General features: G+C 36.6%; 1 protein-coding gene across 7 annotated transcripts in view; it reads left to right on the top strand.

The window, feature by feature from the left end:
* ATP13A3 (ATPase 13A3) overlaps positions 1-19,242 on the top strand; it is an 84,879-nt gene that overhangs the window by 50,810 nt on the left and 14,827 nt on the right. For all 7 annotated transcript variants that reach the window (XM_032171923.1, XM_032171921.1, XM_058426384.1 and 4 more), the window contains 11 exons: positions 3,124-3,248; positions 4,804-4,979; positions 5,463-5,585; positions 5,668-5,747; positions 6,352-6,394; positions 6,486-6,595; positions 6,893-6,989; positions 7,738-7,810; positions 9,365-9,542; positions 11,108-11,295; positions 16,715-16,803. In XM_032171923.1, the coding sequence (XP_032027814.1) occupies positions 3,124-3,248; positions 4,804-4,979; positions 5,463-5,585; positions 5,668-5,747; positions 6,352-6,394; positions 6,486-6,595; positions 6,893-6,989; positions 7,738-7,810; positions 9,365-9,542; positions 11,108-11,295; positions 16,715-16,803 (1,282 nt within the window). The remainder of the gene's footprint in view (positions 1-3,123; positions 3,249-4,803; positions 4,980-5,462; positions 5,586-5,667; positions 5,748-6,351; positions 6,395-6,485; positions 6,596-6,892; positions 6,990-7,737; positions 7,811-9,364; positions 9,543-11,107; positions 11,296-16,714; positions 16,804-19,242) is intronic.

The raw sequence follows: 19,242 nt of genomic DNA, 5'->3' as shown, positions 1-19,242 counted from the left end.
GATTATAGGCGGGTGCCACCACACCTGACTAATTTTTATATTTTTAGTAGAGATGGGGTTTTTGCCATGTTGGCCAGGCTGGCCTCGAACTCCTGGCCTTAAGTGATCATTCTGTATTGACTGTTTACCTATGTTGTTTTTTCCTTAGAGCTCTTTGAAACTATTTTCAATTTGTTAATTATTGTGTACCCACTATGTGTCAGGCACATTCCAAGAACAGTAAATGTAATTTTACCGAAGTTTATTTTCTCCAATTGATCTTCTCACTTTTGCCCAGCAGTTGGATCTAACTACTAATTCGATCAGGGTATAATGAGTCATAGTAACCAAGCTCCTCCCACTCCACTTCTTTCCTAATCCCCAGTACTCTCCATGCCCCCTGTCAAATGACAGTGTCATATTCAAGGACTGTCACTTTGACTGTAACTGATACAGGCCTACCTTTGAGGATAGCATTTTTGTTTAGGAATATTTCATGATGTACCTAGCATTTTGTAAGCAGAAAAGAGTATCACTTGGCTGTCCTGCTAATTCTGCCTGTTTGGGGGAGGTGGTGGTCTAAGCGTGAGTTTAAAAAAAAAAGAAATGGAAAACCTCTACCCAAATTGTGATACATACACATGTCGGGAACCACAAATGTATATAATATTATATCCTAATTCCTACTAAGGACACATTAGTCTCTTCTTAATTTATAGCTTCACACTAGCAAGGGTGCTAGGGGATAAGAAAATGGATGCCTTTGCCATTTTCCCCCATAAACGCTAATTATTGAATTGCCTACAGTTCTTTTTTTTTTCTTTTTTCTTTTTTTTTTTTTTTTTTTGAGACAGAGTCTCGCTCTGTCGCCCAGGCTGGAGTGCAGTGGCGCAATCTCGGCTCACTGCAAGCTCTGCCTCCCGGGTTCACGCGATTCTCCTGCCTCAGCCTCTCCGAGTAGCTGGGACTACAGGCGCCCGCCACCACGCCCGGCTAATTTTTTTGTATTTTTAGTAGAGACGGGGTTTCACCGTGGTCTCGATCTCCTGACCTCGTGATCCGCCCGCCTCGGCCTCCCAAAGTGCTGGGATTACAAGCGTGAGCCACCGCACCCGGCCTAGTTCTTTTTTTTTTTTCTTTTGAGATGGAGTCTTGCTCTGTTGCCCAGGCTGGAGTGCAGTGGCACGATGTCAGTTCACCACAACCTCTGCCTCCCAGGTTCAAGCGATTCTCCTTCCTCAGCCTCCTAAGTAGCTGGAACTACAGGTGCACACCACCATGCCTAGCTAATTTTTGTATTTTAGGTAGAGACAGGGTTTCACTATGTTGGCCAGGCTGGTCTTGAACTCCTGACCTCGTGATCTGCCCGCCTTGGCCTCCCAAAGTACTGGGATTACAGGCGTGAGCCACTGCGCCCGGCTGCCTATAGTTCTTAGGCGTGTCATCTTGAGACATCCTTCCGTGACATTGGATAGACTGTTCCTTGTGCTGAGGATACCCTGTTCCTCCTTGTTAACTTTCCTCTCTTTCTCTACTCCCTTTCTTCTTTACCCTTCCACCAAGTCCTCTGTGTTTCCATTTTACCTTGTAGGAACAGGTTTTAGCATTTCCCTTGTAGCTTAAGCCTTTATATCTTGAATATTGGACTATTCACTAACTAGAGGGTAAGATTTCCATGACCTGTATCATTCATATGGTATGAGAGAGTTAGGAGACGAGCTGAAGCCAGAAACTAGTGCCTGAAGGAAAATGGCTTAGTGCTTTTGACACATTATCTTCACATTGATACAACTTTGCGCTTTGAAATACAATTTCAGGTTTCAAAGCTTTTTCCTGCTGTTACCACCAGCAGTTTGATTTATATTAATTTTCTCAACTATTCTCTAATATCCTTACCACCCATTGTTAGAAATTAGGTGTTTCAAAGATTTTACATTTCATAGATACGTACTTCAAGCAACTTTTACTGGAATTTTGTTAGAAAAATCATTTGGTTATTCCAAGTCTGAAATTCTAGTCTCTGACCTCAGACCCTCCTCCTTCCCCATTGAGAAAAATATTTCTATGATATAATTTAGGTAGGTTGAGGTGTTTTTTGTTTGTTTTCTTTTTTTGTTTCTTTTGAGATAGGGTCTCTCTTTGTTGCTTAGGCCAAAGTGCAGTGGAACAAACACATCTCACTGCAGACTTGACCACCTGGGCCTTAAATGATCCTCACTCCTCAAGCCTTCCTAGTAGTGGGACTGCAGGCACATGCCTTCATGCCCAGCTAATTATTTTTTTCATTTTTTGTAGAGATGGGGTCTCACTATGCTGCCCAGGCTGGCCTCAAACTCCTAGGTTCAAGCAGTCCTCCTATTTCAGCCTCCCAAAGTGCTGGGATTGCAGGCATCAGCTACAGTGCCTGACCTGAGATTTCTTAAGAACGTAACTCTCACTGAACAGACTTCATCTCTTTTATAGTGCTAAAGCGCCTACTATTTTTGTGTGCATCTCTGGTTGCATGTCTGTTTCCCCACCCAAGTTTCTTGAGAGTAGAGATCATCCCCTTTTGTCTTTAACCTCCCAGTGACTAGCATAGTGCCTGGTGTGTTCTTGATACTCAGTTATTTAAAGAATAGCATCTTGATAACTATATTAGTAATATTTTCAAAGACCCATCTCTGGGTCCCAAGTAGATCTCATTGTTGGATTGCTAATGGTTCTTGTGTAACATTTTCAGGATCAGTAATTGTTTTATAGAATTGATCTGAGACTTGATAATGAAGCCACGAAAACTGTATTGAATGTGCCTGTGGCACAATTCTTTCTTTTTCACTTAACATTTAAATTAAGATATGTTGTAGAGGGTAGTAAAGAATAGATTTATGCTTATTTTTGGATACTACACAAGATGAATATTCCTTAGTATTAGAATTATTTATTGTACAGTGACATACATTTCCAAATGATTACTATATTGAGATACTGAACTCTTGAACACACGTGGTTTATTCAGCATATAAAATGTTTTCATTTATAGATATTTTAAACTGCATTATAACTTATAGACATTTTTAATTGCTTAGATATTTTAAGTTTGTGTACATAAGTTGCTTACTCAGTTGACTAAACCATTATGTGTTGAAACTTCTTTTTCTGCAGAGATGCAATTGAGAATAACATGGATTTTATGGGATTAATTATAATGCAGAACAAATTAAAGCAAGAAACCCCTGCAGTACTTGAAGATTTGCATAAAGCCAACATTCGCACCGTCATGGTCACAGGTTAGACTTTATAAAAGAACACAGAAACAAATGGAGTGTGACAGAGCTGAAGTTATGTAATATTGAGGGATAATCAGTTATAAAATCATATTATTATAGTCTATAGTGGTTTCAACCTAAGTTCTCTTTTAGCTCTGAATATTTTCCCAAGTGCAAGATAACTTTGTCTTATTCTTTTTGAGGTCTAGTGAATCCTATTTATAGACAGTATAGTAGAATAGTAAAAGTACACTGTAAAAATTTAAACTTGACTCCTTTTTGTTTTCTCTCTTTATTCATATATTTCTTGTAGCACTTACTGTACCTTGTGTTATTTGTAGATTTATTTTCTGTACTATAATATAAGATTCTTGAGGGTTAGGAGTGTGTTTTACTCATGGTGGAGTCCTTTGCAATTTTTAGAACTGTCAGGTACATAGAAAATGGTTAATAGATATTTGATAGCATGAAATGTTTATATGTAAGGTATTGTTTATTACCCTAGCTTGAATTCTAGTGAAATAGCCTACTTTTTTTTTTTCTAGTACATCTAAGCGATTCTCCTGATGTTACTATACTGCTAATAATAATAGATAACTCTTAGTCCTTAGCTGTGTGAAATTGTGGTAGCTCTGTTTTTTGTTTTTTTTCTTAGCAGATAATCAGATTTAAGATACTTAATGGCACTTACGTGTTCAGTAAGACTAATATGGAGAAAGTCTGTATACATTTTTGTGTTTTAGACTCTTGAGATCTATCTAATAACATAATTTTACCATATAACTCAAGGTAACTAAGTCTGTTAGCATCCCAGCCGTTCTTAGTTCTTATGTCTTCTCTGTCAAGACACTTTTCACCTGTTCCTCGTCCTCCTCTTTTATTTATTTATTTTTTTCCCCTTGCCAGAATATGGCTTTGTGAACCAAAGGTCATAGGAAGATATTCTTGGAAATAGTGTGTGGAAATTGAGGAAAGGAATATCTCGCTCTTCTGTTTTGGTAGCAGTGGGATCCACAAACCTTTGTCTGCTTCTCCTTTAAGATCCTGTTCTTGCTGCTCTTCTTTCTTCTCATGACTGAGAAGTTGTCTCTCTTGTTTCTCGTTTACACCTGTTCTTATTACCTGTCTTACCTTTTGTTTTTGTTTTGTGTAATCTTGCTTTTGTAATTCATCATTTTCTATGATATGGTGCTAGTGTTCTTGCACAGACCACTAGTCACTTTGCAAAGTTATTTCGGTAAGTATTTATTGAGCCACCTGATCTGTGTGTAGCACTGTGCCAGGTATTGTGTAGATACAAATAGTGCACGACTGGGAAAGATTGAGAATTATATTTGGCTTTAAAAATTGTGGGTGAGATGTTTTCTTTGGCTTATACGTGCTTGCATTATTTGAGGCTTCTTTTGATAAGTATGCTCCAATTTTGTTATTTTTAAACTCTGAGGGGAAGAACCATACATTATCGTTATTCTCCAGCCCAGTCATGGACACTGTAGTAGATTCTCAGCAAGTACTTGTTTGATACATTCACGTTTCCATTTTAATTTTAATACATTTAAAATATTTTGAAAATTAGGTGACAGTATGTTGACTGCTGTCTCTGTGGCCAGAGATTGTGGAATGATTCTACCTCAGGATAAAGTGATTATTGCTGAAGCATTACCTCCAAAGGATGGGAAAGTTGCCAAAATAAATTGGCATTATGCAGACTCCCTCACGCAGTGCAGTCATCCATCAGCAATTGACTCAGAGGTAAGGTCAAGATTGAGTGTCCCTTTTAAAGTTTGTTGATTTAAATTTAGTCTGAAAAAATAAAAGTGGTGCGTTAAAACACAGTAAAGCAAAAACTAAATGAAAACAGAAGTCTGGGCTATTTTTTCAGAGATTATGTTTCATTAGGACTGGGACAGACCCAGGAATCTCAATGTTCAAATTTTGATATTTAGCTAAGATGAGAAGCACAGTTTTAAAGTACAAGAATTCCAGATGTTCATCGTATTCTTCAAGTAACTAGTGGTAAATGTTGCAGGTGGTCCATCATACTCAGTTCATGCATCGTTTCAAATTGAAGCTGATATTTGAGTTTCTTTTTACTTTGAATAAATGTCAGGCTTTCATTGTGTTGTGGAACATATCAAATGAAAGAATTCAGTTTTAGAACAAATATGTTTAAAATAGAATTGTTTTACTTCGTTTGGTTGCCTAAATATTGTTCCCAATGTCTCATATACACAGGCTATTCCGATTAAATTGGTCCATGATAGCTTAGAGGATCTTCAAATGACTCGTTATCATTTTGCAATGAATGGAAAATCATTTTCAGTGATACTGGAGCATTTTCAAGACCTTGTTCCTAAGGTAAGTAATTTGGGTGTATGTATGTGTTCACATGAATACATTGTGAACAGTATTTTTAAGAAATTTATATTATTTTTTCCAGTTGATGTTGCACGGCACCGTGTTTGCTCGTATGGCACCTGATCAGAAGACACAGTTGATAGAAGCATTGCAAAATGTTGAGTAAGTCTTTTTTTGTTTTTTGATGAATTATGGTTTCATTTCAGCATCAGAAAAATAATTTTTATATGTTTTTTATGCTAATATTTCATATATATATAATTGTGATCTATAAGATAGATGAGAACTTTAAGTGCCTCTTTAAAAGAGTCTCATGTGCTTTTTATTTAGCTAAAGTGCAGTATCCACAGGTTTTTCTCTATGACTTCATTCTTTCAGGTGCTCTATCTTGATAGAAGTGGCTAATCATTTTAGTAAACAGTTATGTTTCAGGTTATTAAGGGATAAATTTTTACTGATAACTTTAAAAGTAGCCATACTAAAGACTGCAGGCACAGCGCTTTGCTCTAAAGATGAGGAAATCGAGACACCAAAATGATTTGCCGATAATGTGACAGAAATAGGACAATAACCTAGCTCATTTCACTTGCGGTCTGGTGCTGTTTGCAAAGCAGCACACCTGTGTTCATTATAGTGAAAAGATTCATAGTTCCACTGGGGGAATCTTGGTGTGTTAGCTCTTTATAATACTATAATAGAAAAGTCTTAATAAGTTAAATGTTTTGTAGTTTAAGAAATTAATTCTTAACATTGTTTTGTTTCTTAGTTATTTTGTTGGGATGTGTGGTGATGGCGCAAATGATTGTGGTGTAAGTATAGTTTTTGTGATTTACTTTTGTAGTTCTTACTCTAGCCTAAATCATATTGACAAAACTTAACCAGTTTTCTTAAAATTATTAGGCTTTGAAGAGGGCACACGGAGGCATTTCCTTATCAGAGCTCGAAGCTTCAGTGGCATCTCCCTTTACCTCTAAAACTCCTAGTATTTCCTGTGTGCCAAACCTTATCAGGTAGTACAAATTAAAATTTTTCTCATCCCTTTTTCTCTGTCTCTAATAATACAGAAGAGAAAATTATCATAAAAAGTAATATGAATTTGTTTAATATTAGCAGATTAGCACATTTGAGCTGTAACTTACTAGTAACAGATTGATTGCTACTCCTCATTTGGTTTAGTTCTTTTGGTGGATAAACACTTTGTTGTAGCTGTTGAATGTTGATGTTCATCTGTCAAGATAAAATTGTGGTTCGGAAAATGAGTTTTAAATGCTTTTATTCATATGCCAACATTTGATTTCTTTTCACAGGGAAGGCCGTGCTGCTTTAATAACTTCCTTCTGTGTGTTTAAATTCATGGCATTGTACAGCATTATCCAGTACTTCAGTGTTACTCTGCTGTATTCTGTGAGTATTAACATTGTGTGCAGAGATAACAATGTGCACAGTAAATTAAGATGTTGAGTATATGTTTTTGATTTTGAATGCATCCATTAGTAATTGTTTATGTGAGTAGTACCTATAAATTTACCTTCAATTTACTGTAGTTTGAGTAGCAAATTGAAAAAGTTAAAATGAGAAAAGATGTTTCAACAGTGGTTTGTTGAATTTGGAGAATGGTTTGCATTTGGAGAAAAAGTATAAACGGCAATGGCCACAGGTACCCTATCAGATCAAAGTGTTTTGACATCCTAAAGACTCATGGTGACACTATCCCATTTGACCATTTGTAGGAAGTATCAGAAGGGATGGTATTAGATGAAGATACTAATTTACAACGTTGAATATTTTGAGTAAATGTTTGTGTTTTCTTTTTGCCAAAAAAAAACCATGTTGGCCAGGATGGTCTTGATCTCTTGACCTCGTGATCTGCCCGCCTCGGCCTCCCAAAGTGCTGGGATTACAGGTGTGAGCCACCGTGCCTGGCCTATTGAACGAATATTAAGGAGATGCCTTTTATACTAATATACTAAATCAAATATTTGTAAATATATGTTATATTTAATTTCAGAGACATATATTTCCATTTTTAAGCAGGTCCAAGTGTCATTTTTAAGTTGTCATTATAGGGAAAATCCAAACTATTAATAAAACCTGGGGACACTATAAAATTAATTCCCCAAAACTAATAATGTTTTTAAAATTACTTCCGTAGATCTTAAGTAACCTAGGAGACTTCCAGTTTCTCTTCATTGATCTGGCAATCATTTTGGTAGTGGTATTTACAAGTGAGTATTTTGCTTTGTTATTGATTTTTATAGTGTATGAAATTCTGATGTGACTTATTAAATTTTTGTAAATTTACATCAACAGTTGTAACATAACTCACACCTCTCCAGATTCCTTGTATGTTATTTTATTACCAGTTGTTTATATCTTGTGCCAATTTTTTTATTGTTCTGTCTCTATTGTTTTTTCCCTGAAATATTTGAAAATAAGTTTTGAGTCATTATGCTCTTTTGCCTCTGACAATTTTAGTGTATATTTTCTAAAAGCAAAACCATTCTTTTATATAACTAAATACAGTTGTAAAGATCAGGAAATTTAACACTGATATAATATCTGGTGCAAAATCTATATTCAGGTTTTGTTATTTTTCTCAACAGTGTCCTTTATGCCTATTTTCTCGTAGTCCCCTAGATTAGAACAAAAAATATTTCCAGACATTGCCAGATGCTCCCTTGGGGTACAAAATCCTCTAGTTGAGAACCACTTATCTTTAGTAGATGATAAAACTAGTGAAAGTTTGATGAGAAGCAGGATTTTCACAGTCTCAAAGTATCTTTTCACAAGGTGCTAGTTACAAAGGGAAAAATAGAAAATTTTTTTTTTTTTTTCTGAGACAGAGTCTGTCTCTGCCACCCAGGCTGGAGTGCAGTGGCACGATCTCAGCTCACTGCAACCTCTGCCTCCCGAGTTCAAGCGATTCTCCTGCCTCAGCTTCCTGAGTAGCTGGGATTACAGGTGGGCACCATCATGCCCGGCTAATTTTTATATTTTTAGTAGAATCGGGGTTTCACCGTGTTTGCCAGGCCGGTCTCTTAACTCCTGACCTCAAGTGGTCTGCCTGCCTCGGCCTCCCAAATTGCTGGGATTACAGGCATGAGCCACTGTGCCCAGCTGAAAAATAGAAACTTTATAGTGGAAAACTTGTGTATACCACCTTAATAAGTAATGAAAGCCTTTTTGAAAAATGTTTCTGCTATGTTTATATTGCTTCAAACATTGTTAATATCGTAAGAGGAAGAAGTATGTATTATTTTAACTGTAGTTTTGCAATTAAAGATTCAGAATATAATGGTCTCAAATATATGAGATGATTAACTTTATAGTTATTGTGTTTATATTTAGTTTTACTATTTTTTTAATTTAAAATTATTTATTTATTTATTTATTTTTGTAGAGATGGGGTTTCACTATGTTGCCCATGCTGGTCTCAAACTTCTGGGCTCAAGTGAGTCTCCCACTATGGCCTCCCAAATTGCTGGGATTACAAGCATGAGCCACCATGCCTGGCCTAGTTTTATTTGTTAATATTACTGCTGAATTTCAATAGAAATGTAAAAATTATTCCTGAGGCGTTTTTCAAAAAGCCTACACTGTTTACTTTTACAGAATATTTAAATATGTACGATATGTGGCTTGGTTTTTGAAGATTTTTTGTATTAAAGAATTGTTAGGCAAAAACAAATTTTTAAAGTTCCTAAATGAATCTAGTTATGCCTTATATAGTGACAGATTAATGTAGATACAAACCTTTCCTCTTTTTCTTTTCAATATAGTGAGTTTAAATCCTGCCTGGAAGGAACTTGTGGCACAAAGACCACCTTCGGGTCTTATATCTGGGGCCCTTCTCTTCTCCGTTTTGTCTCAGATTATCATCTGCATTGGATTTCAATCTTTGGGTTTTTTTTGGGTCAAGCAGCAACCTTGGTATGAAGTGTGGCATCCAAAATCAGAGTAAGTTGGTCAATCTATGTAAAAATCTATATAAAATATGTGCAACATATATGATATAAAAATGAGTTTAGAAGTTAATATAAAAGTTTGCTCCGGGTGCAGTGGCTCACACCTGTAGTCCTAGTATTTTGGGGAGGCCGAGGCAGGTAGATCACTTGAGACCAGGAGTTCAATCACTTGAGACCAGGAGTTTGAGACCAGCCTGGTTAACGTGGTGAAACGCTGTTTCTACTAAAAATACAAAAATTAGCCGGGCTTGGTGGCGCCTTTCTGTAATCCCAGCAAGTTGGGAGGCTTGAGGCAGGAGAATCACTTGAACCTGGGAGGCAGAGGTTGCAGTGAGCCAAGAGATTGTTTTTTGAGACAAAGTTTGCATGCAGGCTGCTTTAAACACTTCCATAATTTGGCCTGTATTTGCCTGTATATCACGGTCACTCTTGTCTTTGGGAAGATGTTCAGGCAAAATCCTAATAATCCTACCAAAATGGGGATCTTAGATCAGTTTCTTAATTTGCTACTAAGCCTTACTTATCTGTAAAATAAGAAAGTTGAAATTAGTCTCTGGGGCCTCTTCTAAACCCAGAGTGTTTTGTACTTCTAATCTTTCTTCTTTATGCCTCCTTTATGCCCAGTTTTGGAAATGGCATTTTAAAACTTATGGGGAAAAATAAATTAGGCGCATTTGCTATTCGTAGAGTGTAGAGTGCTCTACGGATCACAAATTATAACATCATTTTAATTAATTAAATGTGTTAATTTTGCAGAATTAAATTTTCAGATGTAAACATTTATTTCTAGTTTGCTTGATCGAGGGGTATTATCTTTAAAATTTTTAGAAGATTTTAAGAGATTTAACATTACTTTTTTTAATATATGCATAGAAACACTGCACATGAAAAAAAAAAAGAGGTGGAATTTTCTTAAGAATCTTTCCATAGTTCATTTGCAGCATAATCTGTTAATCACATTTTGTGAGCACTTACTTGTGTTTATAGTTAATGCTTTAGTAATGATTGTTGGGGACTTCTCATAGGTAGTTGTTTCTGTGCCTGATGGTTCTGCCTACCTGAAAGTAGAAATGAGGGACAGCCATAGCTGGAGAATATTGAGGGACATCTCAGCACCGGGGGCTTGCTAGGCATTTGCACAAGTCAACTTGTGATGTAGGTACCAACATTTACCAGCGAGGAGGTAGGCTCAGAGAGAGTAAATAATATTTCCTCAGCACTGAAAAGTGATAGTGCTTGGGTCAAGCCCATTGTCTGTCTGCTTTCACTCTGCTAAAATTACTCCCAAAATTAAAAAACTGAGGGGGGCTTATTAAATATTTCCTACTTGATTCTAATTTTTTTAAGTGATTGGGATGTCTGACTGAAGAGAACACCCTTCATACTCTTGTACCTGTTTTATATCTCTTACATTGACATTGGTGGACCTTTTGCTGTAAATATCATCATATTTCTATTTGTTATGATAGTGATTCAGGGCAATTAAGGTCAGATTGGTTTCTTTTGGGAAATGAGTATTATGTTTACTAATGCAAACATTTTTTGCATGTGTTCTAGTGCTTGTAATACAACAGGAAGCCAGTTTTGGAATTCTTCACACGTGGACAATGAAACCGAACTTGATGAACATAATATACAAAATTATGAAAATACCACAGTGTTTTTTATTTCCAGTTTTCAGTACCTCATAGTGGCAATTGCCTTTTCAAAAGGAAAACCCTTCAGGCAACCTTGCTACAAAAATTGTAAGTTTGGCATTTATTGTGATTTCCACCCTGCCTTGCCCCTTTAAAACTAATGTAGAAGAGAATAATTGTAACTGTCTTTGCCACAGTAAACCAGATCTTCACAGACAGAATGAACTTAGTGATTTAGATGTTTACTGTTTTGTTTTACTTTCATTGGTAGTTGCCAACCTAAATTTAAACTTCAAGCCACCAGTGTTAAACACTGTTGTTTTTCACATCCTAGTGCCTCTGGCTCCAGCTTTTATTTCTGCAACCCATTGCGGAGGGAGTTAGGATTAGAGGCAGAGACAGAGGTTCCTCAGCCCACTGCGGGGGGGAGTTAGGATCTGGGGCGGAGACGGAGGTTCCTCAGCCCATTGCGGAGGGAGTTAGGATTGGGAGCAGAGGCGGAGATCCCTCAGCGCATCGCGGAGGGAGTTAGGAATGGAAGCGGAGACAGGCTCCTCAGTTGGAACAGTAGGGATTATACTTTCCTCCCGGGCGGTCTGCACAGCATCGGCCATCTTCATTTCCGACGCTGGTGTGGCCTGTGTTCACCTCTGGGATTCGCCATTTCTAGTATCTTTGCATGCTATTGCAGAAGGGGCCAGTATACTGAATGGAGGCCTGTGCCCTTGTGGACTTGTCTATGGCAATAGAATATACCATTTTGATTGATCAAAATTAGAGTTTATGGAAAAAATCAGTTACTACATATAAATTGCCAATTAAAAAAATTGAGAATACACTAATATATGGAACAACTTTTAGACGTCTGCAGTATCTTGGAGCAAATAGCAAGTATTCTTTTGCTGCAGTTATGACGAGGTGGCAGTGTTCTAGTGGGCAAGATGCCAGGTCACAGATCTCGGTATGTCATAGGAGTCACAGCTATTAGCGTCTCTGTCTCATTTGCATTTATAAGGCATTTTCTCATACATTATCTTATTTGTCACTTCTACCCTGTTGGTTTGTAGGGCAAGTTTTAATACTTTATGTTTTGTACAGGTAAGATTAAAATCTGATCTTACTGGTGATTTTTCCTTTTTTTGCCTCATTTTTGGAACTGATGTTTCTTATTTTAAAAATAACTATACTATTACTTATTGTTATATATTGCTATATAACTATACTAATAACTGTGTTACTAAGAACTTTAAAAAATAACTTATTTTAAAAATAACTATTATTATTTATTAGTTATATATTGCTGTATAACCATACTAATAACTATGTTACTAAGAACTGTATTAGAACCATGCTACGGGATGAAAAACCTTCCATAGAAGGTTTGCCACGGTATTTCTAAAAGGATTTTTTACTACAGATAACTTCTTATAAGGTGAATTTAATCATTAGCGTTGGTATACATTTTATTTAACATTTTTAAATTTCAAGGAAATGTTGAACACATGTAAGGGTAGCTAAAAACATCTATGAAAAAACATTGCTTTTTTTTTTTAATTTGAAGAAAACTGGTATTCAGACTGGTTTGCAAGCAAGACAGTTCTATCAAGAAAGTTAATTTTAGAGATCTACCCTATCCACACTGTTGCAATTAAAAAAGAGAAAGGGAGAATATTAGTTGCCTGTTTCTAAAGATGCATCTTCTATATGTTTGGAAAACTTTTTAAAAAAGGTTTAAGAAATTTTGTATTCTTGTTTAATTTCCAATTTACTAGAATAAATAATAAACACTATTTTTGGCCACTGGATGATTTAAAAATGTACTAAGATTATACTTAGCAGAAATATAACCATAAAACTCGATTGCCGTTACTATTAGCAGCTTGTGTGCTTCTTTCAGTGGGTAAACAGAAGCACTTGCCGTTGTAAAACATGCCTTCTGAAAAGTACGAAAGGAGCAGTACAGTTGATGCAGGCATTCTGCTAGTTTTCACCTCTTGTCTGTTTGTTACTGGGTCCATGCAGAGTCCTTTCTAGGACCTGCCTGTTAGTTTTCACCTCTTGTCTGTTTGTTACTGGGTCCATGCAGAGTCCTTTCTAGGACTTGCCTGTTAGTTTTCACCTCTTGTCTGTTTGTCACTGGAGTCCATGCAGAGTCCTTTGTTAGGACCTGCCAGTTGTTGCTCCCTACAAATGGTGTGTAATATATTAAATGTATTTTGAAATTATTATTTTTAAGAATTAATCTCAGCCTTAGGCGTTTAAGGAATTCTCTTTAGAATTTTTTGCTTTCTTGTACTGGTTCACTTTCAATCTAAATTAAACTTAACTTCAGTCTGTGTGGTTACCTATTTTCAACTTGAGCTTCACAGTTACATTTTCTCATTCAGCTGCTTTCATTTCAAGGGCCATGATATGCACTTAATTCTTAACACTCTCCTTTAACTAGACATGATTTCTTGGGATTTGGCTTCAATTTTTAATGCAAGTTCTTGTTGGATCATTCCTACAGTTTATTGCTTGTGCTATCTAATCCCTTTATCTATGAAGGCATTACTACTGAATTGCCAGGATCCTTCCTATTCAGGGCCTATGTATCTTTTTCCTATTCATCTATCATGCCTAAATTGGTTGAAGCCGTTCAGATACCTAGAGGCCCTACAGAATAAGGTGACCTTTTAAAGACATAACTGGATAAAGGGAGAGGGATAGGAATAAAAAGGCTTAGGATTTGTGGCTGTAGGTTAGTTAGTACTAGTTATTGTTTGGGGAAGGTACAAAGAGATATATATTAGGGATGAATATTGTATGTGTGTCTACCTTATTTCGAAGTCACTAAGGAGAATATGAAGGAAATCCTTTCTGGTACCTTATTTTGATACCATAGTCCATCGGTGGGATCTGGTATCATGAACAGCACATCATATGTTGCCACAAGCTGAAAAATATTTCGTAATAACTTCAATTTACATGTTGCTATATACTTTAAATACTTAAAAATCTATTCCTACGGAATCCTTATCACATCCCCATTTTATAGATGAAATAATTTGACTGTAAATGACTTGTTCAGATTCACATAACTTTGTGGAAGAATCAGTCTAAAACAATCTAAATCTTAAGGAACACCCTTGACCCTGGCCTGCAATCACCAGTGACACACAGTTTGTTTTGATAGCTGTCTTCTGGGGAAGAATGTTTACACTTTAGTACAATTACTAAGCCATTGCTTATAATGCTAGGAGAATCTAGGAGCTGAGAGCATAGTCTACAAGAAATTGTATTCACCTCTCTAAAGTGAATACCTAATTCTTCTATTCTTGGTTGAAATCCTTATTGATTTTAAAATTTGGTGTGGTTGTATGTCTGCCAGCCATCCTTCTCTCCCCTGTCACCTTTTTTTTTTTCCTCCAGGCTAAACAAAGATAGATTCAGTTACTTATTTTCTCTTTCACATGGAAATCTTGGCAGATTTTTAGAGGTGGGATCCAAGAGGTGGCTCTGGGAGAGACATGAAAATTTGAGAAACAAACATTGTTTAGGTAGATGTAAAGAAGCTTCTGTGCTTGAGTAAATTTTTTTGTGTGTGAATGACACACATGTCAAGAACCAGGTCGCAAATCTTTTTGCTGTGGTTTGAAAAATGCAATCAGATTTGAAAAACATGCAATATGGGTTATTACTTCATTGAATTTCTTTTTTAGTCTCTGTGTTTCTCTCTGCCATTTATGTTCTGACCATTGCTTTTTGTCCTTTTTCTGATTTTGTCTTTTTTCTTTTCTGTTTTTATATACTTCCAACCACCACTTTCCAAACACTTTTTCCTTATCTGACCATAACTACTTAAATGACCATAGAACTTATATGATACTTTAGTTGCTGCATTTGTGAAACGGGATGTCACATTCCTATTTACAATTTAGTAGAATTGCTTTTTACCCAATATGAGTCCCACTGTTTTTTTTTTTTTTTTTTTTTTTGAGATGGAGTCTCGCTCTGTCGCCCAGGCTAGAGTGCAGTGGCGTGATCTCTGTTCACTGCCAGCTCCACCTCCTGTGCTCACACCATTTTCCTGCCTCAGCGTCCCGAGAAGCTGGGACTACAGGCGCCCGCCACCACGCCTGGCTAATTTTTTGTGTTTTTAGTAGAGATGGGGTTTCACCATGTTAGCCAGGATGGTCTCGTTATCCTGACCTCGTGATCCATCTGCCTCGGCCTCCCAAAGTGCTGGGATTACAGGCGTGAGCCACCGTGCCCAGCTCCACGTTTTTTTTTTTTAATCCTTTTGGTCAGTAGCTCATAGTAAAAAATGTGTCTCTACTTTTGGTATAAGTGTTAGTGTAAGTTACAGCCTAAGCTACTAAAACTATATATATATATACCCCTACACACTGGTATATATAAACATAAATGATAAATATATAGTATAGTTTCTGTAGAATGATATTTACCTGTAGTTTTGAATTGATATTAACAAAGTTTATATTTACAAATAACTTCCACGTTTAAAAATGGCACTGAGACCCTTCATTTACAGTCAGTAAAAAGGACAGTAACTTCTTTACCCAGTCTGGAAGCTTCATGATAAAGTTTTTGTATGTGGTCTTAGTAAAGTTTGAGTTTGAAGTGGAGTTCAAATAGGAAGTTGTAAATAAATGTGCAGATCAAAGGAAAAGGGGAAAAAAGTTTGGGCTATCAATATAATTAGAAAATTTCGGAGCCACTTTTATGGCTCATTATTATACAAGTATATGCTTATATACATGTGTGTATATGTGTAGATGCACACACTTAGGAAAGTGGCCTTGAGCAAGCAGTGTGGTTTTTGAGTTAGGAAAGGGAGACAAAGTACTGCTGGGTGGATTTGCCATTCCCAGCTCCCATAGCAAGCCGTAAGGTCAGCCCACTTTGAAAAACACATCAACTCAGTCTCCTGGCTTTTGGCTAAGATTTTCTGTGAAAACATTTTCACAGTGTAAATCAGTGAAAAAATGGGATTCACTTACTAGAAATACATTTACATTTAGGTTAGAATGCCTCTATTTAGGATTAAGACATACCCAATACTGAAAATAAGTGTTATTCAGCATTTTTACAATCAATAGTAATTGTCATTGAATACATAGTTTAAATGATAATCTTATTTTGCCACACATAGTTTAGTCTCTTATTTGTGCATTATACATTGGCTTTATTATCTTACAAAGTAGCTATCCATTTGGGTGACATACAAATGTCTGTGAAGGTCTGAGTCTTATTTTTTTAAGTGCTGATTATTTTCTGAAGTACTTTTACGGTTAAAGCTAATGGAGTTTAAATATAACATCACATCGTGTATGTGAATCTTTTGGGTGCCCTGAACAATGTCTCATACTCCAGGAAATAACAGAGCACATACTTTATTTCATCAACTGAAGTGAAAGTATTCAAAACCAAATTTAGAAATGACAGTATACCAGTTGTTATTGGATGCCTTTTTATATAAAGGAATTTCCTAATTTACCTGTTTTACTTTTACTTTCTTTTCCAGATTTTTTTGTTTTTTCTGTGATTTTTTTATATATTTTTATATTATTCATCATGTTGTATCCAGTTGCCTCTGTTGACCAGGTTCTTCAGGTAAGACTTAAGCACATCATTTGTTTGGGGAAAAAGACTAACCTGTATACATTTCTTTTTTTCCAGGATCTCTTCTTTTTATGTATTCTAAGATGCTGTTGTATTAACCCAAAGATACTCTACAAAGAATAAAGAACCTAATGAAAATAACAGCTTTTCTTAGCTATACCTGTTTAATCTCTGCTTCTGGTTCCGTTTTCATTTGCCTGCAAACAAATTAAATAGCCCTTGATCTTTAAAAACAAAAAAACGTTGATCCTGATACCTGTTACTCCTCTCTTCTCTACCAGTCTACTTCTTGAGTAGTCTACACATGCTCCCTTTTGTTTTTTGGCCATTTAGTTCTTCAATTCTTTTCATTAAAAACTTTCTGAGCAATGAAATACTTGTTTTTCATACAAAAGAATATGCACACATATTTAAGTTGTTAACCATAATTAAAAAATAGTAAAGAGATAACACCCTGAGTGTATCATCCAACCTAAAATATGAACATTACCTGAGCAGAAGTCAGTGACAAAACCAAAAAAGGTATCATTGCCAATCAATAAGGGACTCTTATGTACCTGTTTTGATGATTTTCCCTGTCATTCCCTGTTTTCATTATATACTTACCATATATGTTTGCAGTCATAAAAGATAGTTTTGTGTGCTCTGGAACTTGATGAAAATGTTATCTTGTTCCCTTTTTTCTGTGACTTGCATTCTCCCATCAACATTGTTGATACAGGTATTTTATTTTCACTGCTGTATAGTATACAATCGTAGGAATATATTAAATTCATTTCTCCATCCTCTGTTGGTAAATAATTACTGAACATATTGCTGCTATGAGCATATTTTTACATGTCTTTCGGTGTATGGGGATAAGTAATAGTGTATGAAAGAGTGGAGTAGGAGTGGTTTATCCCAGGTACAAGCAGTGAGAGAGTGGTGTGATGCTGTAGAGAATTTGCAGACTAATCAAGCCCAGTAGAAGTCCATCTGCTTTTTAAATGTTGCCATGTGCTGGGCATTCCAAACACTTCCAGTGGTAATATACTCCTTCACTACTACCCTTGGCAAACCACTAGGGACAAAAGTTTCCTCTGGTGTATTCTGGTACCATGATGAGCATGTACTCTTCAGCTACCATTTGCCAAGTTGTTTTCCAAAGTGATTGTATCAATCATCCATCAGTGTTTGACGTCCTGTTGTTTCACATCATTGCCGACACTTGGTCTTGTCCAGTGGGTGTAAAATGTTATATCGTGATGGTTTTACTTTGCTAATTAACTTTACTAATGGAGTTGAGCGTTTTTTCATATGTTTAATGGCCATTTTTATTTTCTCTGTGAACTGCCTATTCATGCCTTTGGCCAATTTTTTCTACTAGGATGTTGCCTTTTTTTTAGTTTTCAGAGTTCTTAATGTATTATATTTGACTGTATAGTGATAAATACCTTCTCCCAGTTTGTGGCTTGTCTTTTTACTTTGTTTATAATATCTCTTTTTAAAAAACAAATTTATAATCTGACAAGGCAAATTTATTAATTTATTTGTTCCTTGTGTCTCAGTTTGGCAGACTTGTCCATCTCAAAGTTATAAAGATACTCTCACATTTTAAATTTATGTATACTTTTGAAAGGATCAAATTCTTTTTCTTTTTTTTCTACAATACCCTTTTTTCAAAATTGCTTATTGAATTTGAGTGCAGTGGTGCGATCTCAGCTCACTTCAAGCTCCACCTCCTGGGTTCACGCCATTCTCCTGCCTCAGCCTCTCCGAGTAGCTGGGACTACAGGCACCCGCCACCACGCCTGGCTAATTTTTTTTTGTATTTTTAGTAGAGACGGGGTTTCACCGTGGTCTTGATCTCCTAACCTCGTGATCCGCCCGCCTCGGCCTCCCAAAGTGCTGGGATTACAAGCGTGAGCCACCGCGCCCGGCCAGTGATATGTCTTATATCAGTTTCCTTCCTTCCTTCCTTCCTTCCTTCCTTCCTTCCTTCCTTCCTTCCTTCCTTCCTCCCTTCCTCCCTTCCTCCCTCCCTCCCTCCCTCTGTCCCTCCCCTCCCCTCCCCTTCCTTCCTTCCTTCCATCTGTCCATCACCCACGCTACGGTGCAGTGTTATGATCTCAGCTCACTGTGGCCTCGACCTCCTGGACTCAAGTGGTCCTCCCACCACAGCCTCCTGAGTAGCTGGAACCACAGTTGTGCACCACCACACCCAGCAAATTTTAAAATTTTTTGCAATAAAAATTATAAATGGGGTTTGTAATGGGGTTTCACTGTGTTGCCCAGTCTGAGCCCCAACTCCTGGGCTCAAGTGATCCTCCTGCCTCAGCCTCCGAAAGTGTTAAGATTACAGGCATGAGCCATGGTGCCTGGCCACAGTTTTCCATATATATGACTAATAATGTTTTAGGGACTCCATATTTTGTTCTTTAGTTCTCTTTA

Source organism: Hylobates moloch, unplaced genomic scaffold (genome assembly GCF_009828535.3).
Source record: "Hylobates moloch isolate HMO894 unplaced genomic scaffold, HMol_V3 SCAFFOLD_13, whole genome shotgun sequence".
Lineage (NCBI taxonomy): Eukaryota > Metazoa > Chordata > Mammalia > Primates > Hylobatidae > Hylobates > Hylobates moloch.
This window is presented reverse-complemented; position numbering and strand designations above follow the sequence as displayed.